Source organism: Mus pahari, unplaced genomic scaffold (assembly GCF_900095145.1).
Source record: "Mus pahari unplaced genomic scaffold, PAHARI_EIJ_v1.1 scaffold_12312_1, whole genome shotgun sequence".
In the NCBI taxonomy this organism is placed as follows: Eukaryota; Metazoa; Chordata; class Mammalia; order Rodentia; family Muridae; genus Mus; species Mus pahari.
The window spans coordinates 6,814-19,832 of record NW_018392016.1 but is presented as its reverse complement, the minus strand read 5'-3'; the positions used below and the strand labels follow the sequence as shown (position 1 = coordinate 19,832).

General features: G+C 40.6%; 1 protein-coding gene across 1 annotated transcript; it reads left to right on the top strand.

Annotated features, from left to right (window-relative positions):
• The first annotated feature begins 11,133 nt into the window (after nucleotides 1–11,133).
• On the top strand, nucleotides 11,134–11,698 carry LOC110314800 (Ig kappa chain V19-17-like). Its single transcript, XM_021189026.1, has 2 exons — nucleotides 11,134–11,209; nucleotides 11,376–11,698. The coding sequence occupies exons 1-2, from the start codon at nucleotides 11,134–11,136 to the stop codon at nucleotides 11,696–11,698; spliced, it is 399 nt and encodes a 132-aa protein (XP_021044685.1).
• Nucleotides 11,699–13,019: the final 1,321 nt, after the last annotated feature.

Below are 13,019 nucleotides of genomic sequence, written 5' to 3'. Positions count from 1 at the left end.
TCTTTAGAAGCATTCTCCTGTTTTTCTTTAAGGACTTGTACCTCTTTAGCAGCGTTCTCCTGCACTCCTTTAAGTGAGTTATTAATGCCCTTCTTAAAGTCCTCTACCAGCATCACTAGGTATGCCTCTCAATCTGATTCCTGCTTTTCGGGTGTGTTGGAGAATCCACGACTGACTGAGGTGGGAGTTCTAGGTTCTGATGATGGTGAGTGGTCTTGGTTTCTGTTAGTAAGGTTCCTTCATTTGCCTTTTGCTATCTGGTGATCTCTGGAGTTAGTTGTTATAGTTGTCTCTGTTTGGAGCTTGTTCCTCCTGTGATTCTGTTAGCCTCTGTCAGCAGTACTGGGAGTCCAGCTCTCTCCTGAGTCTCAGTGCTCTGATTACTCTCTGCAGGCAAGCTCTCCTCTAGCAGGGAATGTGCACAGAGGCCTGGCATTCAGATCTGCCTCCTGGCTCTAGATGTAGGCCCCAAACATGGCCTGTATCAGAAGATGTATTGCCTCTGCTGTTTACACACTCACCTGCACAGACTAGCTCCTGATTGACCCTGGACACAATATGACTCTCTCACCTGCTCTGGCCAACACAGCCCTCACAGGGCTTTCTCTGGCTAGGAAGGTGCCCAAATGTCTAGAGCCTGAAACAGGATCTTTCCCAGAAGCTAGGTTGCTTCTGTCTGTCCCAAAGCTGTGTAGCTTCTGTATTCCACACTCTCACCAGTGCATACTGGAGCCTATGCGAACCAGAACAAAGATGGCTCCCTTACCAGTTCAGGCAGTGAGAGCCCTTCTGGGCCGACACCTCTCCTCTGGCGGGGAAGGTGCCTGTATGTCTGGAGCCAGAAATGGGATCTTTCCCAGAAGCTGTGTCACTTCTGCAGGCTGCCTTCTCCCTGGCAACTCACAGGAGCAAAGATGGCTCTCTTACCAGCTCAGGCAGTGAGAACCCTCCTGGACAGACAACTATCCTCTGGCAGTAAAGGTGCAGCATGTCTGGAGCCAGAAACTGAATCTCTCCCAGAAGCTGTGTGGCTTCTGAGGGCCACCTGGAGCAAAGATTGCTCTCTTATGAGCTCAGGCACTGATCACCCTTCCGGGTGGACACCTCTCCTCTGGCGTGTATATACAATCTTAAAGAAGCTAGACCTCAGTTAAGGTTCTTTCTCCCCAGCTATGTAAAGTTGATAAAAACATGCTAAACATTTCAGTGCATATAGTAACTGTATTCCTAAATATAACATACAAGTCCAGTGTAAAGTCCACAGGCATGGCTCATACTCACTGAACTCATCTCTAATGTAGTAACAACCAGCAATGCGAATGTTGGAGAATTTTCTATTGACAACACCTTTGTTGAGCTTCTTCTATACTAGTAATAATTCTTAATTTTCCTGTGGTAAAGTATAATTTTTTTCCTCCTAACTGTCTGTATCAGAGTTCTTCTCTCTATAGACAAACTAACATGGAAGACAGTTTCTATTACTCTGTTGAATACAGCAGCTAAGCAATGGTTTTCTAATTCTTGAGTTATGGCTTTAAGGCATGATATTAGGATGCAGCCTCATGAGGTAGAAAATTCACAGGAGAAGGTTTATCCCCAAAAGACAGGCTGAGAGAAGTTGGAAAGTGATTGTGAGCTGGAGAAGGAGATGCCTCAATGTCCAGAGGAGACTAGGAGAGAACGATGGGTGGGGGAGAGAGAGAAAGGGGGTAGAGAGAAAGAGGATGAATATGAAACAATCCATCTTGCTTTTTTTCTGCTTTTTAATATTTGATCCAATGCCTTTTATATCTTTCCTTGCAAACACTGAAGATCACAAAGGAGACTAGGCAGATGAGATGATTCCATGTGACAGCCTGTGTTGGTGCCAGTAAACTGGTTTTTACTGTCTGCACAGACTCCCCAGCTGTTTCTCTCAGAGGAGTCCCAGAGTCCAGGGCAGGTGGGGGAAGCAAGCCCATGGGGAGTTATTATCTAAGACTCCATCACTGTGGAAGGGCCCTTCATTGTTTAAAGAGAGCAATAAAGTGCAAAGTCCTCAGGTTTAAGGCCTTCAATAGTGAGGGTGAATTCTGTTGCAGTTCCACTGCCAATGAACCTGGTGGGGACTCCATCAGTCCTGACTGAAGCGTGGTAAATGAGAGCCTTGATGGTCTGCCCTGGTCTCTGCTGGTACCAGGATAGGTAGTGCTTTCCATCTGTGTAGAGGAGGCTCTGACTGGCCCTGCAGGTGATGGAGACTTTCTCTCCTGGGGAAACCCAAAGGGACTCTGCTTGCCGGGTGAGCATGATCTGTCCATTGAACAAGCATCTACATAAGACTGTTCAATTGATTGTTGTTTTATATCAAATGACTTTCATAATACTCATTTTTATTGTTACAATATTTTATAAATTTTAAAGAATATGATAAAAAAAATTGAAGGTATTGTAGGTTTTGAAGGTGGTGTGTGTCTCCAGGATGAGCTTGGGTACAAAAAGCAAAGACAGTATGATGTAAGACTATTTATGCAAAATATGTTTTTAAATGTTAACAAATTCAGATAAATTGAAGTTATGTATTGAAGGGAGTCTGCTTGCTGGCTGAGCGTGATCTGTCCATTGTAAGCTGTAGCTAGAGACCTAGGGGGATCAGAGAGGCTGTGAGGTGTGGAATATAGGTCCCCAGTATCAGGAGGCCAGTACCTGTCTGATCTGTGCTGCAGATAGCTTTTACTCCTTCCCACTCTCCAAAGCATCTTCAAGGAAAAAGTTCTCCTGCACTATTATCTCACCTGTGAAACACAGGAGGAGGTAGAGTGGGGCTACCACCATCTTGCTGCCTCTCAAGCTTCTGAGGATGCTCTGACTCAACAAAAAGCTTTATTTATAATCTGTGATCACAGGAAGTGGGCAGTGAGAGATATTAAAGCAAAACCCAGATGAGGATGAAGGCTAAGTAAGGGGTAAGGAGGGTTGTGGTAACACCTGCTGCTGACACTACCACAGTCTCCCATCTACTGCCTGCCTTTACCCTTGAGTGTTTCCTCTCATAGTGTCTCAGATGCTTTGGTTATCATGTGACAGTCATGGCCACCTCCAGGGTAAACAGCAGCCAAGGGTCAAGGGAGATTTCTCTCAAGAATTAAAACTTCTGCAGTGTGGGGCTATCAGTTGCCTCTCAGCTGCCACAGTGACTGGAGTATAAAGTCCAAGGCTTCTGTGTGTGAAGTCTCAGACAAGGCTCAGGTGCTTCTGTGACTGTGGGGCACTGACACTGCTATTCTGGAATGGTATGCTCATCCTTTACCTGGGGATGTTGCTAAGCTGAAACCCAGGAAGAATTAATCTATAAATGCAAGAACCTGGGTAATCTTTCTTGGTTTACCCCTGGGATGATTTTAGCCCTTGGTCAGTAAAGATTTTTTCATTAAATAAGAAGTAATAGTGAAATGGAATCAGACAAAGTTGTCAGTATTTCCCCCAGTGGGATTCATTTTCACTTGAGCAGTTATTTCTTTTTTATTAGGTGAATTTAGCAAATCCCACCGTTTTTCAAAGAACTCTCAAACAATGTTACATAGATGTTTCCTGTCACTCTAGTCTCTNCACTTAGTAATGTTAGCTTGCTGAGGGGAGCTTACTCTCCACTCTGACTTTCTGCATTTGTGGGTTCCATGGTTTGTTTGAGGAGGAGGATGATTAGATAGACATCTCTCTCTCTCTTTTCTGGATTCAACTTCCCAAGGCTCCTACCAGTATGAGAAGATGTCTGTTTGTGTCCGTACTAGGAGTTGCTGCCTCTTCAAGGGCATTGTCTCTTGATACTCAACTCCCACCTTGTAGAGCATGACCCAGCCAAGTCAAACATCAGCTTTAGTTTTACAAATCAGAATCAGGTGTGTAGTCCTTATTCATGCAAAGCCACAACTCTCATCTCAAAGGAGATATAAGAGATAGTTTATTCTAAAGTCAAATAGGAATGGTGCTCTGTTCCTGGAAAAGAGATTCAAGTTTCCTCAAACATCATATTCCAACCTGGCATCAGTTATATGAAGTTTTTATAGTACTTGATCAACAAAAGTCATAAATCAACACACTTTTCAAATAAATTGGTGAAAATATCAGATAGACATGTTTCTGAAAAGGAGAGGAGTCTCTGAGAGTTAAGATCAGCAGAAAGTTGCTAGAGTAACTCAAGCACATCCAACGGAATTTTAAGTCCCATTGTTTGACTCATTACATCTTAGTCTTTCTGAAGACTCTGTGGATGCTCTATGTGACATTGATTCAGGAACACTTTAGGCACTCAAAATTAACCAAGCAATAATACATTTTACATTATTATTCTGCTACAAAACCACTTGTTTTTTGCAAAGTAAAAGGAGATGGCCTGAAATAGATTTTCGGGGAAGTTACACCCAGTAGATGGCCTTTAAGTCAAATCTATAAATTGACTAAAAAGCTGGATAGGGTTGAGCCTGAACGACAGATGAATGCTGGGAATGTAAACAAATGGATGAAGTTACTTGACTGTGAGTAAAGCAAGATCTTCCTGTCCTCTAGTCCTAAAGCCATATCTGGGTCAGCCTGACAACCTCAGATGGAAGAGTCATTCATTGTGCACTAATCAGCAATGGCGATATCCAGTCCTTTACGTCACCTTGTCCCTGGAAGTTAGAACTGAAGAACCCAAATTATTGTCTCCAATGTCATAGTACTTGGAGTAGTTATATACTTAGTTTGATTTTTAAAACATCATAAAGAAAACTTTTAACACCAACAGTTCTTGGGAGGTATTAGTATGGAGAATCAATTGAAAATGTTACAGAGATGTGGTGGTTTGAATGAATGGGAAATCCTTCCATGGACTCATGGATTTGAACAATTGGGGAAGTTATGGAACTATTGAAATGTAGAGCCTTGCTGGAGGAAGTAGGTCTCTGTTGCTGGTTTTTGAGTATTCATAGTGTCACCTCACCTCCACATCATGCTTTGCTTCCTGTGCGTAGTTAGAGGTTCAGATGTGATCTCTCAGAATCCTGCTCAGGTCTCCTATCATTGTGCTGTCCCTGCCATTGTGAACATCTAGCCCCATGGAATTGTAAGCCAAAATGAGTTGCTTTTGATCATGGTATTTTATCATAGAACCAGTAATGTAACTATTACAGAAAACATTTTATTAAATATATTCACAGCCAAACATACAACAGTCATTAAAACAAACAAACAAACCATAAGTCAGGCCTGTGGAAATAGCTGTTTGGGGTTAGCACATATAACCAAGAGTAACTGAAGAAATTATGAAGGCAAAAATAGGGTATCTGGAGATATGGCTTAGTGATTAAGAATACAAAGAGCACTAGTTGCTCTTCTAGAGGTCCTAAGTTCAATTCCCAACAAACACATAGTAGCTCACAACCACCTATAATGTAATACTTTGCCCTTTTCTGGTATGCAGGCTTACATGCAAATATAACATTGAAACACATTAATAAATAAATCTCTGTGGAAAGGAAAAAATAAGTAGAAGAATATAAGTGATCCAAGTGGGGAATAGGTATTTTAACTAGGTATAGAGTGAGAAATATAGAAGGAGATCAGAGAGTAAAATAACAGAAAGGGAGTCTGGAAAAGTCCTAAGAAGACATGATTAAGTATCTACCTATAAAATCTATATGTCTGTCTCTGTCTCTCAGTCTCTCTCTCTCTCTCTCTCTCTCTCTCTCTCTCTCTCTCTCTCTGTGTGTGTGTTTAATGTACAAATGTACATCATACATATTTAAATGAAATTTTGCAATTTAGGCTGATAATCTCCTCATGACACCTAGACAATTTAAAAAAGGCATAAAATGTTCTCTTTTAATCATAAGCTATTGTTGCCTTTTGTTGCCACCCAGAGGTAGAAGAAGGTAAGCTCCTATTGCACTTTGTACATGGACCTAGAGGACTCAAGTTAAACATTACATGAATAAATATATCCTCTTTGAGAACTAGCTTTCATAATACAAGGAAGCCCCATACAATCTTACAAATGAAGAATGTAATCAATAGTCATTTCCTGTTATGATGCCTATGAACTACAACAGTGGTCAGCATGCATGATAACCCTAAGGGTGCAATAATGACATATACACTTTGGCATTAACCAACAGCTCTCTGACTGAACTTAAATCTCATTCAAAAAGAGGTAATAATGCCTAGTACTGGAAACAGCAGAAAGGGAGGAAAAAATATGGAAGGTTACTGGATATTGTCAAAATATATGATATACTTGAAAGAAATTGCGTTAATGATGCTTGTATGCAATGTGTATACTTCAGTAAAGAATTTTAAGGGGTAGCAGTATGACTCAGAAGATAATTCACTTTCCATCAAGCCAGATGTCAGACCTGAGTTTAATCCCCACAACTCACATGGCAGAGAGGACAACACACCCAAAGATAATTAAGCAACTAAAATGTGGTAAACATTACAAGAATTTTTTAAAGGAAAAGAAAAATGGAAAGAAGGAGCACTTGTAAGAAAGTGAGAAAGCCTACAGACCATCCTGCCAGAGGACCAGGCCTGCTGTCCGTGGAACTTTCCCACTGTCTTTTCCCCCAGACACAATTCTCAAGGTCACTGCTAACTCTGCAAGAGGACACTAGGTGAAGCCTTCCCTTTCCACTGTATACACTTGCTGTGGATCCCACAGACAATAACCTTAGCTTGTCCTCCCCCACTCATTATTATGTCCCCAGTTCAGATGGACTCTCCCTGTTCAACCACAGCCCATTTCTGCCAGAAGACCAGTTAGGCAGCCTGCAGACCTTCTCCACTCTCTATTCCCCCATGCCCAGTTCTCAGAGTCACCCCAAGCACTGCAACAGAATATACATAAATACATAAATAGGCTGTAGGGTGGTAGGAGGGTTCTAAAAGTTGGGAGAGGGGAAACAATCAAAATATATTGAATAAATTGTGTTAAGTTATTTTAAAGAAACATGGTGAGCATTGAACAGTGTAGTCATGAAATCCCTTAGGATGTGCTTGAGATGCTCTATGAATGGTTTTGCCAGCCTCAACCACCCCTGAGCCAAAGCAGGTGTCCATTTGAGCACTTGCTTTACTGAGCTACTTTGCATAGTGCATCAAGAGCCAATGGTTCAGGCTGCTCAAATATATGTTAAGGCTCATTTTCAGTGTCTTCAGAAGCCACCTCTAAACCAGCTCTCAGAGATGAAGGCAGCTATTCTCCTGATATGGGTGCTGCTATTCTGGGTACCAGGTGAGAGGGCTCAGGGAAGTGTTAGGAACATCTAAGGAAGCCATGGCTGCATTCCATGTCTCTGGGACCTGGATCACTGGATTTGCAGCATTTGTAATTTCTTATTTCCTTTTCAGGTTCCCTTTTATTTTCTAATATCTCAAAGTGATGTTTGTGACAGTTGTAACATGAGTCACATGTCTCTCTCTAAGATGGTTTCAGTATATATGAAACAGTAGGTTTGTGTCTTTATCATTGCAGGTTCTATTTGGCATCATCATAACCCTATACTCCTACCACAGCAAGCACTAGATACACCAATACACTGGAAAAGCAAGACTGTTATTTAAAATCACATCTCATGATGATGATAGAAGACTTTAAAAAGGACATAAATATTTCCCTTAAAGAAATACAGGAGAGCACAGGTAAATAGGTAGAAGTTTTTAAGATGAAAAACAAAAAAATCCCTTAAAGAATTACAGGAAAATATAACCAAACAAGTGAAGGAATTGAACAAAACTATCCAGGATCAAAAAAAAAAAATGGAACTATAAAGAATAAAGAAATCACAAAGGGAGACAACACTAGAGTTAGAAATCCTAGGAAAGAGATCAGGAACCAAAGATGAAGTACAACCAACAGAATACAAGAGATAGAAGAGAGAATATCAGGTGCAGAAGATAGCATAGAAAATATTGACATAACAGTCTAAGAAAATGCAAAATTAAAAAGCTCCTTACCCCAAAACATCCAGGAAAACCAGGACACAATGAGAAGACCAAACCTAAAGATAATAGGTATAGAAGAGCGTGAAGCTTACCAAATTTAATGTCCATGAAATATCTTCAACAAAATTATAGAAGAAAACTTCCCTAACCTAAGGCAAAAGATGCTCATAAACATACAAGAAGCCTACACAACTGCAAATAGATTGGACCAGAAAAGAAATTCCTGCTATCACATGATATTCAAAAGACTAAATGCACAAAACAAGGAAAGAATATTAATAGCTGTAAGGAAAAATAGTCAATTAACGTGTACATGCAGACATATCAGAATTGCACCAGACTTTTCAACAGACACTATGAAAGCAGGAAGATCCCGGGCAGATCTCATATACACCCTAAGAGAACACAAATGCCAGTCCAGACTACTATACCCAGCAAAACTCTCAATTACCATAGGTGAAGAAAACAAGACAAAACCAAATTTATACAATATATTTCCACAAATCCAGCCCTACAAAGATAATAGATGGAAAACAGCAACACACTGAGGGAACAGCAGCCTAGACAAAGCAAGAAAGTAATTTTTTAATAAACCCCGAAGAAGAAAGCCATACAAACATAAAAATAACATCAAAAATAACATTAACAATACTGCTAAATAACCACTTGCTAAATAAGATAGCAACAATCACTGTTCCTTAATATCTCTTAACCTCAATGGACTCAATTCCTCAATATAAAGACACAGACTTACAGATTTGATAGTTAAACAGGACCCAGCATTTTGCTGCATATAGGAAATGCAGTTCAGTGACAAAGACAGACAATACCTCAGAGTAAAAAGTTGGGAAATAGTTTTCCAAGCAAATGGCCCCAAGAAACAAGCTAGAATAGCCATTCTAACATCGAATAAAATGAACTTTCCACCAAAATTATCAAAAAACATAAGGAAAGACACTTTATAATGGTCAAAGGAAAAATTTACCAAGATGAACTATCAATTCTTAACATCTATTCTCCAAGTTCAAGGGCACGCACATTCATAAAAGAACCTTACTAAAGCTCAAAGCACACATCACAATGCACACAAATGCTCATAGATTGCCAGGATTAATACAGTAAAAATGGCCATCTTGCCCAAAGCAATCTACAGATTCAATACAATCCCCATGAAAATTCCAATTCATTCCTTCAAAGAGTTAGAAAATTCTCAAATTCATTTGGAATAACAAAATACCCAGGATAGCGCAAACTATTATCAATATTAAAAGAATTTCTGGGGAATCACCATCCCTGTCCCAATGTCAGCTAGGGTGCTCACTATGGCTGTATTGTCCTTACACTTGACTGCATAAAAGGGAGTAACATGGGGAAGAGCTTTTAGCCACTTCAGATGCTTCTTTAGAATCCCTCCGAGGTGTGCTACATAGAAAGCATCCTTATAGTCAGAGGAAGAGACTTCGTTTATTTATTTTTGGTCCAGAATGTTCTTAGCAGTGAAGCCTTCATTGAGGATATAGCAGTCAAACTCTTCCTCAGTAAAGCTGTTCATGATTCTTGATGTGCCTACAGAAAACCTAGAGATGGAATTAAATTATCACCAGCTCCTCACAAGGCCAACTTATCCAAGAACTTTGAATGCTGAGTCCTTGAAATGGTGGAAACACTCACAGCACACGGGTATGGCTGGATGGACCCATGGAGACCCTGAACCCCAAAGAGCACATAGCTTTCGGCTGCTTCATCATGTCCACTGACCCAAGGTGGCTCCAAGCTGCTGGCTGAGGGAGGACTGTGGCGGTGGCTTCAGGGATTGACCTCCACATTTCTCCTACTGCCCTATTCAATATCCCTTCTCTTCTCCATCTTCTTCTTTCTTTCTTTCCTCTCCCTTCCTCTTCCCTTTTCACTTCTTTTTTCTTTCTTCCTTACGTTTCCTTTTTCTTTCTTATTTTGCTGTTGCTGTTGTAAAGGACTTATTGTTTCCTCGTGATTGAAAGGTAGTTATACTATTATTTCTGTAAAACTCATCTGTTGATTTTTAATTAATTAATTGATTAATTAATTTTGTTACACTCCATACTTTATTCAAACCTTCCATCCTCCTACTAATCTACATAGCATACCTCCTTCCCACACCCCTGTCTCCACATGATGCCCCCACCTCTCATGCCACCTGACCTCTAATCTTCCTAGGTCCTCCAGTTTCTTGATGGTTAGGTGCATCATTTCTGAATAAACACAAGTCCAGCAGTCCTCTGCTCTATGTGTGTTGGTGGCCTCATATCAGCTGGTGCATGCTGCATGTTTGGTGACACAGTGTTTGAGAGATCTCAGGAGTCCAGATAAATTGAGACTGTGGGACTTCCTCAGTGTCTTTCAGACTTTCACTAATTCAACAACCAGTGTCAGCTGTTTATGTCCATTGGTTGGGTGCAAATATCTGCATCTGACTCAGCTTCTTGTTGGGTCTACCAAGTGCGGTCATGCTAGGTCCCTTTTTGTGAGTGCTCCATAGCCTCAGTGATAGTGTCAGGCCTTGGGACCTCCCCTTGAACTGGATTCCAATTTGAGTCTGTCACTGGACCTTCTTTTCTTCAGGCTTCCCTCCATTTCCATCCCTGTAATTCTTTCAGACAGGTACAAATATGGGTCAGAGTTGTGACTGTGGAATGTCACTCCCTTCCCTCATTTGATGCCATGTCTTCCTTCTGGAGGTGGGCTATATAAGTTCCCACTGCTTAATGTCAGGCATTTCATCCCTTTGAGTCCCGAGAGTCTCTCACATACCAGGTCTCTGGTGCATTCTGGAGGGTCCTCCCAACCTCCTACCTCCCAAGGCTGCCTGTTGACATCCTTTCTGCTGGCCCTCAGTGCTTCAGTCCTTTTCCCTCATTCAATATCTGATTTTAATGGAAGCCTGTCATGAGAGCATCTATCCACTTGTGGTTTGAGAGCTTCAAATTGGTCCTTGAGCTTCTATTTTGACTTCCTTCCCAGTAATTACTTCCTGTCTTTGGTAGTACTTTTGACTGTTGATTTGACCTGGATACTCTCAAACAGCTGTGTCCAGGTAATTTACTTCCTTATTTGATGACTACTTTGCATAGATTCCCTAGAGGCCAGCCCAGCTGCCCATGATTTATAAACCAGGTCTTTGCAGTGAGATCTGAAATGTATCAGACCAGTATGGGCATCAAGATGGAGTCACAGACTCAGGTCTTTGTATTCGTGTTGCTCTGGTTGTCTGGTGAGACATTTAAAAGTATTATAACATCTCAAAAGTAATTTATTTAAATAGCTATTTCCTATAGGAAGGCAATATTAGGCAGACAATGCCATTTTGGATTCTAACATTTGTATCATGAAGTCTTTGTATGTATAAGTGTGTACTCATAATCTNTTTCTGATTGCAGGTGTTGATGGAGACATTGTGATGACCCAGTCTCACAGATTCATGTCCACATCAGTAGGAGACAGGGTCAGCATACCCTGCAAGGCCAGCCAGAATGTGGGTACTGCTATAGCCTGGTATCAACAGAAACCAGGACAGTCTCTTCAACTTCTTATCTATGGTGCATCCAACCGGTTCACTGGGGTCCCTGATCGCTTCTCAGGCAGTGGATCTGGGACAGATTTCACTCTGACCATCAGCAATGTGCAGGCTGAAGACCTGGCAGATTATTTCTGTCAGCAGCATAGCAGCTATCCTCTCACAGTGCTTCAGCCTCCTACATAAACCTCCTCAGAGATTCTAACCAGCTGCCTGCACTACACATCCCTGGACCTACACACTTCCCCTCTGCCTGCAGCTGCTAGGCCTAACAATGCAAAGTATGGTAGAAAATTAATGAATAGATCCTTTGACTTGGAAGTTCATTATGGCAAAAAAAGGAGTAAAGACATATGTATATATTTAATTCTTATGCTTAGATTCTGTATATTGAACATGACAAATTTATTATCTTATGTTCTGGAATGAAAAGTTCCAATGTGTGTCTCCATGATCTAAATCAGCAGCCTCTCAGGCTATTTTCTCACTGGAAGATAACGACGAGAACTTGGCTTTTGCTTAGCTCAGCTCTGTGAGGCTCCCCTCACTTTTGGCCTCCTGATAATTTCTCTCAAGTTCTCCTTTTGGTTAACTTTATTTATTTGCAAATATATTGTTGGGTTTCATAAAGCAAATATATAAAAAGTGTTTCATGTATTTTGATAACCTTTATTCTCCTTGTTTCTTCTTTCTGTCACTCCCTTTCGCTCCAAGTATCTTACTTTCAATTCCTCTTCTACCTATTTCTGTGTGACATACACATGTGCCCTATTACATGCACACAAACACACACACACACACACACACACACACACATACACATACACATGCACACACACAGGGTTTATGAATCTATAAAAAATCTAGGATACAAAAATTCCAAAAAAACATGATGTTTGACTTGTTAAACAACATATCTGATCTAGGCTTACTATTCCTAGGCCCCATCTGCCTCTGCTGTCTTCTCATATACTTTCCCAATGTGGAGACTGTGATACTTCATTCTACACTACATCTACACTACACTACACTAATGGTAAATATGATTTTGTATCATGAGAATCAAGTTTGTTTTAATGTCTTATAATAGTTAACAGTGTTTGATATTTGTTGAGGGTAATATTTTGTACTTCAATAAAAACAATATGCTAACTAATCACAAGCATGTATTAATTAAAAATTAGTTGAAATCTTATTTTGTTTTTGTTATTTATTTTTGAGAGAAGATATCATGGCCTGTTAAACTGGAGTGTCGATTTTGACCTCTCAAAATTCCACCCAACTCTTGGTAAGCACTGTGATCACTGGTATGGGCCATCCCTGTCAGCATTGAGCACTGTTTTGACACACAGATAGAACAAGGTTACAAATAGTTGTTTGAGAACTGCAAATATCTTTCATTAATTTGCACATGAATAATCTCTCCCTAGCTTGCTTTCTGTGCCCTAGTCTACAGCATGAGCACAGATGTGTCAGGTGTATCTGAGGAAAATCATTGGCTTGCATG

Excerpts from the sequence above, each read along its gene's own strand:
- LOC110314800 (XM_021189026.1), top strand. The coding sequence starts at position 11,134 with ATGTATCAGACCAGTATGGGCATCAAGATGGAGTCACAGACTCAGGTC. Across the intron at positions 11,210-11,375 it reads CGTGTTGCTCTGGTTGTCTG|GTGTTGATGGAGACATTGTG; the intron begins GTGAGACATTTA and ends TTCTGATTGCAG.